This window comes from Agelaius phoeniceus, chromosome 3 (assembly GCF_051311805.1).
Source record: "Agelaius phoeniceus isolate bAgePho1 chromosome 3, bAgePho1.hap1, whole genome shotgun sequence".
Classification (NCBI taxonomy): domain Eukaryota; kingdom Metazoa; phylum Chordata; class Aves; order Passeriformes; family Icteridae; genus Agelaius; species Agelaius phoeniceus.
The window spans coordinates 109,129,176-109,150,392 of NC_135267.1; the positions used below are offsets into that span (position 1 = coordinate 109,129,176).

At 40.4% G+C, this 21,217-nt stretch overlaps 1 protein-coding gene across 7 annotated transcripts in view; it reads right to left on the minus strand.

The window, feature by feature from the left end:
• ENAH (ENAH actin regulator) overlaps positions 1-21,217 on the minus strand; it is a 93,166-nt gene that overhangs the window by 16,033 nt on the left and 55,916 nt on the right. For 2 of the 7 annotated variants that reach the window (XM_077176121.1, XM_077176122.1), the window contains exons 4-7: positions 19,063-19,074; positions 18,590-18,674; positions 3,529-3,848; positions 1,516-2,319 (exon numbers count right to left, since the gene is read on the minus strand). In XM_077176121.1, coding sequence (XP_077032236.1) covers positions 1,516-2,319; positions 3,529-3,848; positions 18,590-18,674; positions 19,063-19,074 — 1,221 coding nt within the window. The remainder of the gene's footprint in view (positions 1-1,515; positions 2,320-3,528; positions 3,849-18,589; positions 18,675-19,062; positions 19,075-21,217) is intronic. The other 5 variants (XM_077176123.1, XM_054629893.2, XM_054629892.2 and 2 more) reach the window with 5 other exon arrangements.

Genomic DNA, 21,217 nt, shown 5'->3' on the forward strand with positions numbered 1-21,217 from the left:
AAGCACTGACACATCACCCAAACATCTGAGCCCCTGGACTGTTCCAGTGCCAATGCTAATTTCTAAGCTGTATGTAAATCTTTCCTTTAAAATAATTCCAGCAATCAACTTTTACAATTTAATACAAACAGTAATTAGTGAGTTAGAAGACCGACATATTTCAAGCTAATGGGAAGAAGCCCTTCTATTTTTTATCTATCATTCTTCTACTTAATTTAAATTCACATTGTTATCCAAATACAAAGTGTACTTTGAAAAAAGAATATTCTGATGATCACTTTACTATTATTATTATTGGAAGAGTTTAAGAAATCTTGACGTAGACAACAGCTCCACACCTCCACAGATCCTACCTCTGTCTCACCAAAACCACCAAAAGGCAGGAAAAATACTGCACAACTACCTTAATCTCTAAAGGCAGGAATTTCACATATGAGTCTTCCTGGTTACCTACTCTGCTACCCACTGCAGAAATTTAAAAGCCTTTTAAACCCTCTTGGCATCACTCACTGTCCAAGTGCACACTTTTATTCCATAGTAGAAGTGAGGCCATTTATTCTATTTCCACTCCATCCCAAAGCAGTTCAGACCTTCATTTCAGACAGGAGGATATAAACAGGGTCCATTCTGCAGGGCTTGTATCAAGCTGCTTATCCCCCAGGAGCCCTTCTGCCCACACCTTTGGAGCTACTGCAGAGTTCTGTACAAAGACCTACATCTACTAAATCCACCTAAATCTGTTAAATCAGTACACAAGCAGGCTAACAAAAACATGTATTATCATGTAAAATGCATTTCTATCATATTGGTGGAGTGCTTATTAAGGCTGTCACCTTCTTAATCAAACTTTTTGTCCAAAGTCTTCTTAGCTACACTGGTAAAATACTGCAGAAAGACCTGTCTCTCTCTCTGTATCTAAATACACATGTACATATGTATGTGCACACAGCAATGGAACAAAATACAACCACTGCCCAGAAAGAAATGCTGTAGGTGTCACACGTTACTTTCTAAATATGAATTGTTCCTCACTGAAGGCCACTTACATGTCCAAAGCCACACATGTGCTCCTGTATGTGGGCTGCCATTAGGAAATGGATGATCTATGAACTATGAAGTGGTAACACCACTTCCCAAATAAACCATGACCTCACTGAAGTCATTTACATGTCCAAAGCCACACATGTGCTCCTCTATGTTGGCTGCCATTAGGAAGCTAATGATCTATGAACTATGAAGTGGTAACACCACTTCCCAAATAAACCAACAGTGCAGGGTTTACCAAGCAAGAATGTGACCAACTCTGTTCTCGAAAGACGAGTTCTTAAGAAATTCGGACTTTACTCCCAACGGGCCACAGAACAGTGGCTCCTAAGCCCAGAGCTCTTCCATTTCCCTTACCCCAGCAGTGTTTGGCATTGGGATCAGTGCAGCTTGGGAAGCACCGTGCTCATGCCTGGGGGCAGTCAGGGCTCTGCCCCTTAGCGCATTAGTAGCAATAACAGAAAGCCTTACCCTGCTGGCTCGGAGCTTCAACCGGCTGAGAGGCTGCCTGCAAGACTGGCTCAGAAGCAGAGGAGTCTCCCAGCACAGAGTTTAGAGAGTTCTCAACAGAGGCAGGGGTAGCTGCAGAGGGAGAAGGGAGAACACTAGGCTTGGATGAGGGAGTCGAGGCATTCGGGGAGTTGGGAGAAGGAGAAGCTTGAGGCCCAGAGAGTGACAGAGGCGGAAAGGAAGGCAGCGGGGGGGGAGGAGGTGGCGGAGGCGGCGTTGGACCTGAGGTAGAAGGTGAAGGAACCGGATAAGCCAGGTTTTCGGGAAGCCCGTTGGGAGCCGTGGGAGAAGACGTGGACGCTTGGGCCGCCGTGTTGGAGGCCGCCACGGGCAGGACGGGTCTGGGGCCGGCGGCTTTGCCCGGCGGGCTGCTGATCATGACCGGAGGAGACGGGGGCAGGGGCGCGAAGCTGGGCGCGGCCCAGGCCGCGGGCCTGCTGCTGGGCGGCAACGTGGCCGCGGCGCCCACGGGAGAAGGGGGCCGGGAGCTTTTGTTCACGGGCCGAGGAACCGTGGCGTAATGGGGGAGAACGGGGTGGAAAGCCGAGCCTAGGGATGTAGCAAAACGCGATGCAGAGTGCCTTAGAGGCGGTGTAGGGGGAGTGGAGGTCGGTGGTGCAGAAGTCACTACAGCGTACTCCGGTGTGGCCTCGGCCATTGGCGCTGAGACTGCTTTTGCATATGATGGAGGAGGTGCTGAAGGAGGCTGGCAACTGGAGTATTCAGGAAGTGGAGTGCTATACGGGGAGTTGTCGAAAGATGGAGCTGGACAGAAGATGGAAAGCAGCAGCAAAGGCAGGATAAAAAAAGGAGAAAGAGAAAAAGGGAGCTAATGAAGCAACAAAACCAGCATTCGAACAAAATGTAAAAATGTAGACTACAGTTAGTACCAGAGGATTAGGCACAAGTGAAAATACTGTTAGGAAAGTTTTACATATTATCAACAGCTGCTCTTAAATTTTACCAACTCTTTTTGTGCCAACATTTGAATTTACGGGTACGTTCTAGAGAAAGTTTTATCAAATCCCATCTGTGAGATGGGTTAGATATAGGGTTGAGCAATCAGTCTTTTACCAGCTTTTATCTTCTTGTTTGGTTGCAAACTGCAAGCAAATGGAGTGATCTTAACATTTGTTTCAACTCCACTAATAAAACTCTTTCCATAGGCAGCAAGTGACATCTCCCTATTCCCCAGAGAAAGCTGCATAGCAAATATTAAAAGTACTGGGAATAAAACTACCAATAAAATCCTCCGCTCTAAAATGACTTACTTAGTATTCCTTGACTTTCACCATGAGCTGACTTATGTAAATTGAGTTTGAGACTGAAGAACAACCAAGCACTTGACTAATGTTCCATTGTATTACCAAAATGAGAAAGCTTTCAGTTATCACTGGATACATTTCCACAGGCAGTGCATTATCTTATCTACAAATACAACACATTTCACTGAAATGTTACTACAATGATAGATTAAGCAAGGCTTCAGACTGAAAAGCATTTCTCACACTATTACTTTGCCTTATATAGCAACATACCTTCTATGTTAACACACTCAACCTGATACATTTTAGGGGTTTTTTCCCAGCTTATGTAATAGCAATACATTTGTTGAATAGAGCAAACAATGATAAGGTATTTAGAAAGTTTAACTCATCACACTTCAACCAATGTTGGAGGTGCCCAAAATGATCCAAGCTCTTCCATGCAATCAGAGAGTGTGGCAACAGAGTGAGCAAAGAATGCAAAAAAATTTATTTCAGAATTAATGGAAAATTATGACAGGAAAGTCAAATATCTTCGACTTCTTGCCATAAAAAAAAGGGAAGGAATTCCAGCAAAATGAAGCCTGAAATACTGACTGTTGCTAACAGCTGTACACCCTTGCCATTCGTTGGTTCTCTCCCACTCCATCACCCAAACACATCAAGAGCGGTCTGGTGGTAGAACACGCTCGGATTTCGAAATTCTTACCAGCATTTGAAATTCTTCTCTCTCTTTCCCATTCCAACTGTTCCCTTTCCAACTGTTCTTGCCGTTCTCTCTCTTGCCTCTCCCGTTCGAGCCGTTCCAGTCTCTCGCGGTCCTGCCTCTCCTTCTCCTGTCTCTCCCTCTCCAGGCGCTCCTGCCGTTCCCTCTCCTGCCGTTCCCTCTCCAGCTGCTCCTGCTCCAGGCGCTCTCTTTCCAGCCTTTCCCTTTCCAGCCTCTCTCTCTCCAGCCTCTCCCGTTCCATCCGTTCGCGATCCAGCCTCTCCCGTTCCAGCTCCTTCTGCCTCTGCTGCTCTTGTAATTGTCTGCAGTGGTGAGAAAAGGAAAGAGGCTAAGCTGCAAAGTGGAAACCTAAAACATCAGGCAGCTCTTCAAAGGACAAGGAGATATAAACCCATTGACAATCCTGGGAGCAGCCAGAACAAAAGCACAGCATTTGTACCTACCTGGAAGCCTTAATCCTTGCACGCCGCTTTTCTGAGCTGGATAATAGTTTTATTATATTTACAGTAAAAAGAATCACATATCTGATTTCCTCTTCACTAACTGAACATTCTGAGAGACAGACTTCAAGAGGTAATTTACTGCTAATTTACTAACTGATACAATCTTCCCAGTTTGGGATATGGAGTTACATTTGTTCTCTGCACGGTATTTTATACTCACAGCAGTGAACAGAAGTGCAGTGAAATAGCAGTAACACAAATACTCATTAAAAAAAAGAAACACCTCAAATAAATTATGGTTTTTGGTTTAACTAGTCAGATAGAATTTATCCATATTTTATTTTATTTTACTCCATATCCATCAAAATGCACACATGTCCATCCCCACTTGCATCTTAACAGACATAACACACAGCTGGACTGGCAACAACATGAGAACACCCTGAAGGCACAGAAAAAATGGACATGGTCAAAGAAAACCCAGGGTGCAGCAGCCAAGGAAACACTGCAGGGAGCTGGCAGGGCTTCCAGCTCATGGGAGGCTTTGCAAAGCAAAGCAGAGAGGGGGAAGATGTGAAGAGGAAGAAAACAAGTAAAAGCCAGGCAGTGGAAATACCCTAAGGGTAAGAAGAAACCTTGCAAAATTCTCTGCCAAAGCCACTGGGTTGGCTGAAAGGACTTTCCCGGAAAAAAAAAATGCAGTGAGAAAAGCTATATACCACCTGTCTGATCCTTTCTCCTCAACTTGTTCTGTATTTTCTTTAGGGTTTTTTAGGGCTTTTTAAAAGATATATCTTCCTAGTTGGGTTAAAATACAGCTTCTTGATTTTCAAGGCTTTTTCATCTCTTGGGGATAACTCAGTGATGAAACAAAATTAGGCTGATCCTCCTCCCAGCTGTGGCCAGTATGTTCCTGTCAGTACATAACACTGGAAAATGCTGCTAGTTGTTGTTCTCTATTTAATTCTTGTTTCCAAAAATAAAAATCAAAATCATAACAGCTAGAAAGAAAATCTGGCCTACAAAGCACAGAGCCATTTTTTCTGCCATGTTTCAGAAGCAAACTGATGACAGCTTCTCAACAAACAAAAAGCACATCCAGCTCTTAATTATAAAGCAGAGAGGAGATCTGAATTTTGACACCTCAAGTTAACAGATGTGTGTTTTCTATACTATGCCACTGGGCAATTTAATTTGGACAGTCATTGGCAATACTATGCTGTATATGTAGAGTCATAAGGACAGAATTCTGAAAAGGAAGGGAACTTCAGCTGTTTCACTCCTTTTCATGCCCAGACAATACCAGCATAACTGCAAACTCCAGCCCATGAACCTCTGTTATTGAAATCCATTCAATTTTCAGACCATTGGTTTTCCTTTACAAAGAAAAAAAATTACAAATTTTGAAATTTTATTATTTCTATAACCAAGTAAGTTCCTGTTGTGCACAAGAAAAGGACTTTTTTCACTACTTAACTCATTACCCATCAGAAGCAAAAAACCAGTTCTGTTCCTTGACCATTTCCTCCCTCAGCCATAGATCAAAGCTGTAAGAACAGTCACTATGAAACCAGAGCTGCAGCCCAGCTTTTGTTAAATGACTGATTTTTAGCATCTGAAGTCCACTAAAAAGTCTGGTGATTGACCCATACAGATTTGGAGCCAGCAGAGGAGTTCTAGAAATGTTAATATAATACAATATAATATAATGAATATAACACAAACCACAGAAATATTAATTTAATACCTCCAAGAGGTATTAAAAATATTTTTGATGTTACACTTTTGCTTGTTCTGTACAAAACTAACTTGACTATGTGCTCTTTTTTCCCCTCAGATAAAACCTATTATTAGATGAAAACAGGATTTTCATCAAGGCTAACTTCAGCTTGGTCACGTTGAAATTCTTTTTTTTTTTTCCCCATAAAGGAGAGGTGGATGCACATGTTTGTACCTAAAAGACTGTTCAGAGCAGAAGACAACACTGACAGATTCCAAAACAGCTTTGTTTATTTTCGTCATTCTTTTGCAGCCATTTGCCAGAAATGAGCATATTCCACCTAGAAATGTACACTCTGTTCATCCTAAACCTAAAATGTAGACATGACATTTGAGATCATGAACATTTCACGTTATATTTAGTTTATAATACTGGAAGGTATCAATTCCCTGGGTTTAACAACAACACATCAAGCAACTGCCAGAAAATTTCTTTTGCTTAAGTTCTTAATTTCTTTACATAAATAGAAGCTCAATATAGGTCACTCCTCACACAAGGGCAGCATTGCCAAGGCTGTTTTGGAATAACCATACCATACCAAGGGCTCTGCCATAATTTTGTATTTCCATAAGCAACCAGGAAAAGGAACAGTGAGGTGCTTGTCATAAAGCTCCTTAATAATATTTAGTTATTTAGGACAGCAAGGCTGATGGCTGATTATAAAGAATTACTGATCTTCTAATTCCAACTAACCTGGCAATAAAATTGGCAAATAAACCTCAACTGAAGTGAAGCAGGACAGAGAGAGAGAAGTATCTGCTGAATGAATTTACAAAGTGCTGGACTTTGGGTTGCCTGTGGACCCAGGAGTGAGGTATTAGGATTACAACAATTCATTGATGTGTCCTGTTCAAGAAACCCAACCAAATGCTATTCATGAAGAAAGGATTATGGACAGTACAGAAATAGCACCACCCTGCCTCCCAATCCCTGCATCCCTGCTCCCACCTCAAAACAGGAAGAAAATCAGAACTGAAAAGATTTTAAGAGCAGTAGAAAACTGTTATCAAATGCACCCAGCACCTTCCATCTAAAAATGATTTATAAAGCTGTAATTCTGCATTCTGGGAAAGACAACTGGAGCTCTGAGTGATGGGGACACTCCTTCACAACAGCTGGGAGGAAAGAGTCAATGCAAATACTGAGAGCAAAGCTCAGAAGAAAAGAGCAGCCCTGCCCATCAGGCAGATGAGCTGTGGAACTCCTTGCCAGAGTGATTCAAAGGAAAAGCAGGAAAAAGCCCACAGGGGGGAAAAACCCCCCAAGAACCATGGGAAATAATTTAGAAAACAGAAACTCCATCATGCAGAAGCTGTTGAAGCAAGGGATGCCCAGAGGATGAAGGAGCAGCAGAGGGAAGCATTCCAGGTGTTTGGCCTGGCCCAGAAGGGTTTGTGTCATAACAAAATGCATCCAAGTGTTTAAATTAATAAAAGTCTGAAGCAAAAATTATTTCAACTGGCAATGAACGCTATCAAATTATATTGACTAAATAAAATTAAGATGAAAGACAGTGAAATAACCACTTTTATCCACACAGGACTTGAATAACAAAGTACTCATTATTTAGTAAATATTGAGTAAGGCCATATTTAACATTTCTTTCTTTCTTTCTTTTTTTTGGTAAAAGAATCGCCATTTCCCATTTCTTCAGAAAATAAAAGGAATAAACCCAGAATTTTTTGCCAGGAACAAAGTTAAGCACTTTGCTTACGATACAAAAGCTCTACCAAGAGAGGGCAGCAAAATACCTTGCAAGCGTATCTTATGCATATGAGATTAAATACACCATTGTTGAGAATAATTTCTCATTATATGTCACTGAAGCATCCCTTTGTCAACAAAGAAAAAAAAAAGAAGCCAAAACAACAAGCAAACAAACAAAAAAAACCCCAACCAAAAAACCCACACCTCATAACTCACTACACTTCTGCTGTCATTTCAACAATTTTAATAAATCTTTTGAGTAACAAACCAGAAGGTGCACAGGTCAGATGCCAGTAATGCAATCAAGTTGCTTTAACACAACTTAATAAGCAAGGAAGAATTTCATAAGCTACACACTACACTAGATCTTAGCAAGTGCTACAGTTGTAGCTAAAATGATTAAAACCACATTTGATTATTCCAAAAAAAAAAGGCATTAAATCCCTCTGGCTTTGTTTAGTCAGCATTAGATAGTATAATTTTATTTTTGAATTTTGTCAGAGATCAAAATTATATTAGACAAAAGCATTAGCAGATTAAGGAGAGTCATCACACAGCAATTAAAGTACATCTGAATGTCAAGACTGGCAGTTCAAGAGCCCTGTGAAAGCAATACCTGCAAACCCTTCAGTCTTAGAAAGCACATCTGGCCACCAGGACAACTTTTGAAAAAGCTAAAGAGACACTCAAAATGCCCCAGAGAGCTGTCTTGTAGTGAAATGCTTGTTATGCAAAGACAATGTGATTATTCCAACTATTTTAGAAGTGTGACTTATTAAATGGAAGAGGTAATTTCCATGAAATAGCTGAGCCTGCTGTAGAAGTGCACATGTCAGTCACACACAAGGTGCTGTTACTCATGTTTAGATTCAGAGTCAACTTCAGAATCTCAGAATAGCTGGGACCTTTATCTCAGTGACTGTTCATGACACTTTCTTTGTGGATTTTCATGAGCTTCATGCCAAAAGCATTTTGGGAAGCTTCACTTTGGGGTGTTTTGGGAGAGGCTCTCAGTTATTTTTTTTGGTGGTGCTGTTTTTAAATTAGCTTACTTTAATATTGCACCACCTTTTAAAATTATTTCCCCTCTTGCCCTTATACTTTTGTCCAGTTAAGGAGATACTGGCTGAGGATAAAGAAAGAATCATATTTACAGTATTAACTTGTGACTTAATATGAGCATTAATCCTGCAGTTCTTTGGGCAGCCAAGCAGCAGGAGCATGACTACATTCTTGAAATAACACATGGGGAAAAAAAAAAAAGATGCAATGAGCAGAATTAAGCACACACTGTTGCATCCCTGCTGGAAAAAATCCCCCCACATTCTGAGATGGTGACAATGTTTAGAATTTCTTCTACATGACAACTGTAAAACACAATTGCAGTTAATTTACTTACTCAGGTACACACACAGCCTTCCTGCCTTGCTCTTGATCATAAAAAGGAATAACAATTCAGCAGCCCTGCTGTCTCAGCTCCTGTTATTCTATGAAATGAGCCAGCACCACATGCACACTGAGATCACTTTCCATTTAGCAAGTAGCACCACTACATTCAAAGCCCAGTGTGTGTGATGGGTGACTAGGAAGCTGTCTCAAATGAATACTATTTATTATTTTTGATCTGTATTGGGGAAGGGGAAGGGAACAGATGGGTTTTTTTAACTTCTGCTCCTGAAGGTGAATGACTGTGAGATCCTCTGGGCCTTCTGCTGGAGACCTCAACATAGTCAATCAAAAGAATGGAGCCCTCAGTTAATTGTCTTAAAATATGGCCATTACCACACAGGCTGAAGAGAAGACACAGATCTCAACTAGATTAAGAAACTTCAGTGTTTACTGGTAAAACAATACTCTGGTTCAGAGCAGAGTTAACAGCCAGAGGGAAACTGTCCTTTCCTGGGACACTTTCCACATCTAAGCCTCCATATCTTTGTCACCTGCAGCAGAGTTACTGGATTTGTGCAAAGACTCCTTCCACCAGAGCAAGGATGCCTTGAAACATGAAGAAACTCCAGCTGTGTCAAAACCCAGAGCTTCTGTCACAAGGGCACCAAGAGGGAAAAAGAAAAAAAACTATGAGTAACAAATCCAGAAGTGAAATAGTTTGCAAAAGCAAAGAGCTGCCTGCTCTGGCAGGTCACCTTGCCTCCTCAAGTGGAAGTTGTGCTGTACATTCACATAAATCTTCAGGAATCTAACACTAGCTTGCTTTGCTCTTGGCTGTGAGATCAAGACATTACATTTTTTCCTAAAAAGATGATAGGAAACTGCACTGAGGAGCCCATATATCAACCTGAATAACAGAGTTCAGCCACGAACCTGGAAGGCCTCTTGTCACAAAGCCAGATACATTAAAAACAGAGGTATTTCCATGAACAGTACAAAGGCATCTTTGTATCACATCCAAATTCAGGAGGCACTGAGCTGACAGACATTTCAAGATGAACAGAAACTTGTTTGAAGTATTTAATTTTAAAACTCACTGTAGAAAACAAAGATCCAAGACAAAGCCTGCAGAAAAACAAAATATCTTGAGGAACAGACCTGACTGAAGCAATTGATGCATTGAATGAAGAGGTCAGCTGCAGGCAGATAATTCATAGTATTTGACAGCTGTTAGTTGTCATTTATGAACACACCAATTTCACATTTCATTCTTTCTTGGCGGAAAAACTGTGTCAAAGCAGGGCATCAAATCACTCAAAGATCAATATGAACACTATCCCTGTTTTGTCTGCTTAAAGATACAAAAACAAGGCAAATGAGGGGGGGAAAAAATTCAATATGTGTATTGAAAGAAGACACCAAAAACCATCACTTGAGTTATTAAAAAACAACATGGACTTAAAAACATACAATTGAGGGGAGATTTTCTGTGTCACTCACGGTGGGTTTTTTGCTTTTTTTGAAAAACAGTTTCTTGCTTGTGCTGTTACTTTTTCTAAAATGACAAAGTGTGTCAGAAGAGAGACATAAGGATGACACTAAGAAGGCAGCATGAAGGTTGCCAGACTATCGCTGGTTGTAACCATTGCAGTAATATTCTGCACTTATTGTTCTAAAAGTTACCATTCAGGCATTCAGTAGAAGAAACCAAATGTGGTTCTAAGAAAGTACTCAACAGCTTATACATCTTTCTTTCTGTGTTTCACTAGGTTTTTTTTAAGTTTTAAAGGCAAGAAATCTAGGAATAACTACTATGCTAAATTGGAGAAGTAAATGTATCACATCAGCTATGATTAAAGCCGGGCTCATCAATCCAAACCAACTGAGCTGCTCAACCTGAAGCTTCAGTGTACCCAAACTTTTGGGGCTGCCCTGAGCTCCTCTAACCCTGCCTCCAACTGCAGAGCAACAACCAAGCCAGCAATGTTTGGAGTTTGATTCTCAAATGCTGTTAGCCCCAGCATGTGGGCACAGATAGCATTATCTAATCCAACAGTCACTACTCACTAGAATACATCTCACATGATGGTTCTCCTCCTCCCAGCACTGAGTCACTGCAGCAAACACAGCAGCTGGCTGCACACAGGCTACACAGTGTCTGCCTGAGCCACAGGCACCAGCAGCAGGCTGACCTCAGCTCCATCTGAAGCACGCTGTCCTCTACCTTGTGGTCACCAGGAACTCTTCTCTGGACATCCACAGAAGTAGATGAAGTGGATACAGACACAGCCAAGCTACTTTAGCCCTGTTGAAACTATTACAGGGAAAAAAAAATGCTTTGACATGTTATTTTGAACTTAGATCCTAGGCACAGGCACCAGCACCAGATGCAGGCTGACTCAGCTCCATCTGAAGCATGCTGTCCTCTACCTTGTGATCACCAGGAACATCTGGACATCCACAGAAGTCCAGATACAGACACAGCCAACTTACTTTAGCCTTGTTGAAACTATTACAGGGGAAAAAAAAAGTGCTTTGACATGTTATTTTGAACTTAGCTCCCCTAGTCACAGGCACCAGCAGCAGAGGCAGGCTGACCTCAGCTCCATCTGAAGCACCTTGTCCTCTATCTTGTGGTCACCAGGAACACTCTCTGGACATCCACAGAAGTAGATACAGATAACCTACTTTAGCCTTGTTGAAACTATTACAGGGGGGAAAAAAGTGCTTTGACATGTTATTTTGAACTTAGCTCCTAGTCACAGGCACTAGCGCCAGATGCAGGCTGACCTCAGCTCCATCTGAAGCACCTTGTCCTCTACCTTGTGGTCACCAGGAACATCTGGACATCCACAGAAGTAGATACAGATACAGCCAACCTACTTTAGCCTTGTTGAAACTATTACAGGGGGGAAAAAAATGCTTCCACATGTTATTTTGAACTTAGCTCCTAGGCACAGGCACCAGCAGCAGGCTGACCTCAGCTCCATCTGAAGCATGCTGTCCTCTACCTTGTGATCATCAGGAATCCACAGAAGTCCAGACACAGACACAGCCAACTTACTTTAGCCTTGCTGAAACTATTACAGGGGGGAAAAAAGTGCTTTGACATGTTATTTTGAACTTAGCTCCGAGCTTGATTTTTTAATAGTTTAATCCTCTGATCATCTTCTGTACCAGTTCAGGAAAGTGTGTCCTCTTATGGCTCTTCAAATTTGCAGGAATTTATCTGAGTAATCAAAATTGAGTACCAGCATTAAACTTGCTCTTCCATCTTTAATATTAAATATTTATTCACCACTCCAAAATTCAGCATTTGCCACAGAGCTCACTCTCCTGTATGGTCACGCAAACCTACTGAATATTTACAATATCTCAGTGCCTACACATTATGTACCATGGAATGAACACACACCACCCCCCAAATTTCATAATTCATGTACAAAGAGAAAATACATCCACATCTTGGAAATTTGCAAGCTGTATTGACATCAAACACAGGCAGCCTCCACAGAGACTGAGAATCTTCATAAATAAGAAGTACAGGATTCACCAATAACAGAAGCTCAGCAGAAGTGATCAATATTTAACCTCTTTGCATCTTCCTAAGCAATCTCAGCTGCATAAACTTCACTTTGCATTATCTAAACTAAACTCCTGCTCTAAAACTCTCACCAAGTCAGCTTTATTTTCTGTCAAGTGCTTGACACTCAGGACAGTTTCTACCTGAGCATAATCCACATGGTGTCAGAGAAGCCCAGACCAGACTTGGTCAGCTTGGTCCAATGAGCAGGACACAGGCACTCAGAAGATCTGCCAAGCCTGACTGTTAAAGGCCAGAGGTTTGTGAAATGAGTTGATGTATATGCTCTGGAACTGACAATTTCTGCCACTCTGAATTGTGCTCTGCACCTTTGGTTCTTTCAGCAGCACCAAGAGGTGAGACTGGTTCAAATTATGGTTTGTATCAAACACTTGACACAGGGTGAAATGATGATGTAATTAACTGCATTTATCATGATTTTGAATCACTGCACAAATCCAGGTCCTTACAGCTATTTCTAAAGTTCAGGCAGCTTTCTCTTGATCAGACACCATTGACTATAACAATTCCAATGTCCATTTGATTTTTCCCTGTACATTAATGTGGTCTACAGGTTAGTGGTATTCCCCTCTAAAAACAGGACACCTACTATGAACTCTCATTCTGTTCTGATCATCAAAATCTGCAATATCATCCAACCCCTCTTGTTCTCCTTCATTCTCACGTAACTCAACTCACATCAGCAACAAGGACTTGCTTTGTTCAGCAAAACACCAAAAGAAATTTGATTGCTACAGGTCCCATTGGTGCACTGATGCCTGTTCTTGTGCTCCTCACACTTCTACAGCAATCCTCCTCTCTTCCACATGACCTGAAAATTCCCTCTTGGTATCTGTCAAATGCCTTACCAAAGCCCAGGAACAGCCTTTCTGTTTTTGTGAAGAAAATACTGTCTGGGTCCAGTTTACTGTCCAATGTTTTATCTGTTACCAAAGTCAAATTAACAGGCTTTCATCTCCTTGATCAAAAGGGATTTAAGGTTTAAGAAGAAGCTTTTATGTTATAAGCTAAAAATGCATTAGCTGCAAGTAGCAAGAACTAGGTTTTATCAGTCAAGCAAAAATTAGTAGCCAGTCACTATGATAAAGACATGAAGAGACAAGTAGAAACTTGAAATGGATTAGATAGAGGAATTCTAACAGACTAAGGGATCTATTAATGCTCTTGGATCACACCTCATTAAACCTAATTCTCCTCATCTACATCTTTTCAATATATTATCTCAAACTAAGAGAACATGAGCTTTCCTGGCAGATGCTAGATCACAGAAAGACACCTGTACTCACAGAATTTTAGAAAAAAGAAGAATCCCAGCAGAAGAAAAGCCTACTTTCATTGGCAACTCCCTCTCAGTAGTGAATTCCAGTGAGTACAACTGGAACACAATTTCTTAAAAGGGAACCACAATAACAAAAAATCTGGAAAAATGTAGAGCAACTTTCAACTCCAATTTCATGTTCTGCATTAAACAGAAAAAAGCTCACAGAACTGAAAGATTTGAAAGCAATTCTATCAATGTCATCAGAATACTGCTTAATGGAAGAGTGGTCTTCTCAATAGATCAGTGTTACCAGCATGTACAATTATGCTGTAACCACACAACACCCATTACACCTACCCATAAAGCCAGGTAAGTCTCTGAAAACTTTACTACAAATGGAAAGAAAATGAGACAGGCCAAAAAAAAAAAAAAAAAAAAAAAAAATTCTAAAAAAAAAAAAGGGGGGTAAAGCCCCTTTTGATTCCATGTAAACCACAGCTATGCAAACAATACAATCATATGAGTGGATTTTACTGCCCTCTCAAACCCTAAACCAAAAAGCCAACAACTCCATCATATTCATGTGTATCTCAGCTTAGAGCTGTGTGCTCAGTTATAATCTAATCAATCCATTTGCCTTTTAAAGAAACCCTATTTCCTTGAAAGAAGCTGTTGGATAAATGGCACCATTTCAGAAGCAAAGGGAAGCTGGAAGCTGTACATCTGGCCACTAACTAGGGAAAAGTTACAGGCTGTGGGAAATCACTACAAACAAGGCTACCAGGGACACACAGCCATGGGCAAACTTTGATTCCCTTAAACTACAATAGCTACATTGACACTGAATTGCAGGATTTTTTTTTTTTCTTAGCATTTCTACATATGTTTTCAAAACAGCTCAGGAGTATGTAATAATTACTAAGTTACAAGGGGGAAAACATTTTACTATAGTTGAAGAATAAGATTAGCAAAATTCAGAAAAAATTTAATCTGTAAAATAAAAATATTGCCTTCAAGTCTCTTATTTACTAAGAAACTGCTACATTTAACAGCCTCTGAACTTGTACTAAAACTAAGAATCCTTCCACAGGATGTTACGAAACCCACACCATATTAATACTAAATTCTAGCACAGGCATACCTGTGTTTTCTTTAACAGTATCACCACAAACTAAACTAAACCAAAGCAAAAAAAGTATTTAATAAGTACAATCCCTCCTAATATTCTGCTGTTGCATTTTCCAAACTTGTAATGTTTTTGAGTACTTACGAAAGAATTCGGTCGAGTTTTGGTCCATGACGCCCCTGAAGGGCAGTGGGGGGCTTGTACACCCTCATCATTCCTTACTATCTGTACAGTTCCTCTGTTCCTGGAGCTCTTTATTTATGAAGCAGTGACCATTTTGAAGTTATTTATAAACATTAACTCATTAAATTCCCAAGTGTCATATTAGATACCAACTCAGTGACTCATATTCCTGACAATGTATTTACCACGGCTGGGAGAGAAGGTAAATTTACATGCACCAGTAGCACACACAGGCATGCCATGAACTAATCTTGTATTTTAAAATGGTCTTTGGCATTAGGTAACTCTGCAGTTATTAACAAATATCTATGTCAACTGAAGCTGGCTCATTATCAATCAGTGGAATTTATAAACACTGCCTGGCCACCACTCTGACAAAATTAAAAACAACCCACAGAACAAAATATCCCTTCAGTTTTGAGGATCAAAATGGAAGCTGGAGTGTTTTAAAGCCTGCTATTACTGTACTGAAGTGAGTGCAAATTAAGGAAAATTACAGCTAGCATCAAGTACTCCCTGAGAGGGAAAGCATCCACCATGTGTTAATGTTTCTTAAAAGACAGTAACAAAGTTATCAATTCACCAGAAAAAATTAGTTCATTATACCTTATGTGTAATCTTGGCCTTATAAAAACCTCAGTGTTTCAGATGGCACATCTGGTCCTAGCAGCCTTAGGAACTGTATCACTGCCCAGTAAGCAATACAAATATTCAAGTAGGAAGCTCTGCAGCAAAATAAACAAAGCAGTTTTACCCAAAATGTAAGGGCATCTAAATCCTTTCTAAAAACAGAGAAAAATCTCTGAACCAAAATAATGTACTTCTGCTGGCAATGAACTAATTTCACTCTTCAATTCCCAATTTTCCCAAGATTCCTGAACACTGGTTATGAAAGCAAAGGAAAACATCAGACCCTGCTGGCTGAAGAGCTCTCTTTATTATGCCACTCTTCACTGGTCAGTCCTTTGGCAAAATACTTCTGAAGAAATGTTTCTATTTCTGCCTAAGAAAACCCTGAAGCTCCAAGCCACATAATTTAACTTTGAAATTAGTCCTTCTCTGAGCAGAGGCTTAGACTAGACCTCCACAGGGTCCCTTTAATTTTCACACAAGCAGATATTTTTCTCCAGCTTAGAATAATTTAAAAAAACATTTTCCTGCAGTTAACACAGGAGTCAGTTACACACTGCTAAATCCAGGCACACCTAAGAGGAGGGATGGGAGAGCAGAATTCAAAGACAACTATTACCAAGCCACACTTTCAAGAAAACCCCCACCCAACAGACACACATTCCACAAGGCACAGACTTGGCACAGCCTTTCTCCTGCTCCATCACAAACCCCATGTTCCTGCCCACGCAGTAACATTTATTCCCATTTCTTGCATTCCCTGTAGTCTTACTGCTCCCCACAGGATTCAAGCCTGCCCACACTGCTTTTACCCTTTAGTGAGATTGGAAATGTCACTTGGAGATATGTTCAAAGTAATACATACTTAAACCTTTTCTTCCCAACTATTTACTACTCTCTACATGATGGTAGTAACTCTTGCTCTTAGAGTCTGAAAGCTGCAAGACAGTTACTACAGAAGAGAAGTTCTAGCTTAGAGTTAATTGAACTTTGTTATTACCATGTAGTTACAGGAGTAATGAGACTGAAGAAGCATTTGTGAAATGTTTTAACAAAATTACATGTTCTTCTTAAGCTTAATGACACAGCAGCAATAGTCCTTCCACGGGCAATCTGTCTAGCAGCACGAGTAAAACACTCATTCCAGTGCTCCATCCTTGTTTCAGGGAAAAACAAAACAAACCCAGAAGCAGACTTCAAAGAGGACATTGCATTAAGTGGAAACAAGTTGAGCACACTGATCAAAAAAGCCAAGCCATAAGAATGCCATCTGATAGGATGTCCTTCACATACCAAAAGTTTCAAGAGACTTTCAGAGCTCTTAATATAGGGCAGCACTTTTTCTGAGGAGATGCCACTCTACAATGCTTCTCTCAAAAGTATTTCAGCATTATACATTTCAGATAATGCAGCTTTCTAAAGGAACAGACAGCAAATAAAAATACTAAAAACCACTAATGTAGGACAGAAAAAAAATCGAAAGAAAAAAGGCTTTTTAAAAGTCTGTCAAAAGAAGTGACATAAAAGACTTTTATCATGACAGCAAACTTGCACATAAACACATCAAACAGACAGATTTGTAATGAGGTTCTTGCTATTTGTTCTTAAACAAGGCAACTTTCAGATAAAGTGATTCCTGCTCAGATTTAAGAAGACACAGAAGAAAAGAGACAGACAAGTATGATGCCAATTTTGATGGCAACCCTTTGTTCAACATATATAGCTTCTTTATCAAATGAATTATTCCTAAATTGGCAATTCGGTTCTGCTCACCTCTAAATGCTGAATAGCAAAATAGAGAAAGCTTCAGTGCTAATTAGACCCAACATGTTGAAGCATTCTCCCAGTCAGCACAAAAAGCTGTTAGGTGCATTTACACCATCAGCCTGGACCACCTCCCATTTATCCAAGGCTCCTGTTCCCTGGATCTGTCCTGCATGTGACCTGAATCATTCCCAGCATCCCTTCAGGAAGGGAACAGCTAATCTCCTGGGAGTGCTTTGATGGTAAAATAATCCAGGATTGCAGCACAGGCAGTGTGCTTGGGACAGCCCAAGGTCTTGCTGTTCTCCCTTAGCCCAGTGTGACAGCACTGTCCTACAAGCCTCTGCCATGTCAGACACCCACAACCCCCACACTGCCTCAAAGCAAAACTGGGAATAGGGCAACCACAGAGTTTGTAGAAAATGGGCACTTCATCAATACATAATGATTATTAAAAGGAATGTGAAAAGACTCTGTATGATTAAAATGCTACAGGTGTGAAAAAATATTCAATTTCTAATCAATAGAAATGGAATGGAACAGCTAAACTTGGAGGAAGCCCCAATTGGCCAGGGGAACACAGACCAGTCACTGAGGGCAGCACAGATATAACCAGCAATGCTTCAGTTGAAAATTAAACTGCTAAAGGCTCCATCAATTTATACACTAAAAGCAGAAAATGAAGGGGTTTTGCTAAAGAATACAGTGTAAAGGCAAACAAGATTTCCAATAGAATGTTCTGATCTAGCGCATCCACACTCAGGACAAAAGCCCTGTCATTCATGATGACTCAGTTCTCTGCTTCCAAAGCTTCCTTCCTCACTTGCTGCTTTTTTCAGTGTCAAAAACTGAGCACACAACAGTCACTGGGAAATGAATTAGCCTGGTTGAAAATGACAACAGTGAAATCTCCCAAGGCTTCCCCTCTGATCTTCAACTCTTTCCTGGCATGCCAATTCCAACTGCATTGTTTGAATGGGTGGAGAGCAGGAACAAGGGATCCAGCAAGAAAGTTTTTACAGTGGCACTGAGAACTGCACACACACATGCTGCCCTCGTGCAGGAGAGCAATTCTAAGTCCTTGACATTTATTTTCTCCTCATTAAGAGTTCTCACTTCCTTGAACTGAACAAGCTGTTCACTTTTAATACCATACCTTCTCTGGATTTCCATTTCTTCTTGTGATGGACCATTTTGTACTTGAGAGGGAAGCTGTGAATTCTGTCGAGGCAATGTAGGACCTAAGAGCAAAAACAGATCATAAATTAATGGTTTGAATTTTTACCATGCAAAAAAAAAAAAAAAGGCACAAAATCAAAGAAAAAAGCCAGCCATCACACAACATTTTAAGAACTGCTCACTTTTGATTTTTAAGCCAAACAAGCTCAAGAGCATAATGCAGCAAATAAAAACTGCAACCTCACACATGTACAACGTTACCTCACACATCTGCAGAATGAATTTATTTCACATGGATGGAAAGGTCTCACAAAAATGCAAAAAAAACTCTTTGCATGATGGAATTTGACAAAAGCTTTGAAAAGCACTCCGAGGCTGATTGTTTTTCTTAAAACAATGAACAAATACTCCTGGAGGAGCAGAAAAGGCTCAAAAAATTAAACCACTCACCTAAATAGAACACTGGAAAGGGGGGAGAAAACAGAAAAAGAAAAGAAAAAAAAAAAACCAAAAACAAAAGAACAGGAGAAAAACCATCAGAACCATACCACCACACTGAGAGAAGGAAGATAAAGCATGTTTCTACAGGTCACACCAAAATTTACTCAGATTTCAGGTCATCAACTTGGATCAAAGACCTTTTTTACACTGACAAGTATTGTGTCCAAAGGGATGGGGGCATATAACAAATGTGCAAACTGTGAATTCTGCTAAGCACAAGAGATGCAAAAGGGAAGGTGGTCATGCAAAATCATCTTCAGCCTCTACTGATGGGAAATTCTGAACCATACAGCTTTCAAGTAATTGTCTATGTGAGATCTGTATTCTAGAAACAAAAAAAGCTTTACCATTTTAATCACAGATGTATTTACAGCACAAAACTGTGTAAAAAGAAGTGAAGAACAACAGAGTGTGGAATGAAATATAGGAGACCATGGATGCATTGCTGCTGTCAGGTGGTAATCCAGGAAATTATTTAGACTACAGCTATGCTCAAGATTATGGGATTTATAAGAAAAAAGAATTAAAATCAATTAAAACATCGAGTTTTGAAAATGTCCAAGAGCAAAGCAGTGATTTCCCACTGATATTCCACCAAACTAGTTAGAGTTATGGAGCTGTAATGAGATCTTCCCCATCTCAAATATCAAAATACAAAATTTTTTCCTATCTGAATTTGTGAAAGTCACCCAAAAAGACTGATAAAAAGACCACATGTGATACACTGACACATCAAGGACAGGCAACTTGCTTGAGACACAGCCAACAAGTGCCTTGTCTGAAAGCCCTACAAAAAGGTTAATTTCCTCAGAATGCCACAGTTTTGTGTCCACTGTGATCTTTAATCATGAAAATTATAAAAGTGTACACCATCTATGTACCCTACAATTACAAAAAGTAATGGGATTTAATTGTGGAGGATGAAAGCAGGCAGTGTACTCCAGATGTGGTGTCTTCCTCAGTTATTCTTTCAGCAAGCATTAGGCCCTTGTACCTAATGCCTTGATGCTGCTTGAAGTATCTCCAAGAGACACCCCCAAGTATAAAACCTATATTTTAATGCAATATTAAAAAACCTATATATTTATAGTGCAATATTAAAAAACTATATATTTTTAACCTGTATTTTAAATGCAAAAAAATTTTAATTATTAATTCATCATTGCAGTTAAATGACCATTCAACAGAAACATCTGCCACACGGCTCATCTGGAAAACTTTTCTGCTTGAAAACTTCTGTAGGACACACATGCTCCTCTCCTCTGCCCTGTGAGACAGGTGGAAAGCTTTACTGCCCATGCCAGCAGCTCCCAGGCAGCTGGGCTATTTGCTGCCTGCAGCCTCTGGTGGCCTTTCACAAGCAGACACAACCCAGCAGCACTGGAAACACCAGCTCTGCTGCTTGCCATGCCCAGCACAACACCTGGGGTAAGTCAAGGCTCACAGCTTGAGCTGCAAACTGCAAGCAGCACTTTTGAGTATCAGATATAGGATGAAATTCCTGGCTCATTCCTCAGAATGGAACACGCTGACCTGAAAATTAATAATGAAAAAGGAAAATGAAAAGAAATGGTCACAATGTGTCCATATTGTAGAAACAGAACTAGAACCAGAACTATTTTGTGCTGAAAAAGCAGTAGAAATGAAAAGTTCAAACTTCAGCCAATTTAATCTTTAAAAGGTTTTTTTTGAAGAAGGTATTATCATGCTGCAGTAGCTGGGTGCAGACCACCACTCTCCAACCTTTTAAATCATTCTTTAGCCAACATCTGCAGAAAGCAAACACCAACCTTCATCTGCACTGGCTATTCCAACACACCTAGTTGTGAGAAAAACCTGTTGCTATAGCCTCAAACTTTGTTCCAGAGCAGGGTCCTTCAGAAAACCATCTTATCCACCAATTCTGCACATGGCAAACACGAGCAAGCCCAGGCAGCTTTGGCTTGGCCAGCCTACTCCAGGGATGGGCTTCTTTCACAGCTATGCACACAGAAAAGGAAAAAAAATCCCCTGCTGGCAATTAACCTGCTGGTTCCACTACTTCTTACACATTTCTGCCTTAAGGAAATGCAATCTGAGTATACCAAAGGCTTTCAAGAAAAGG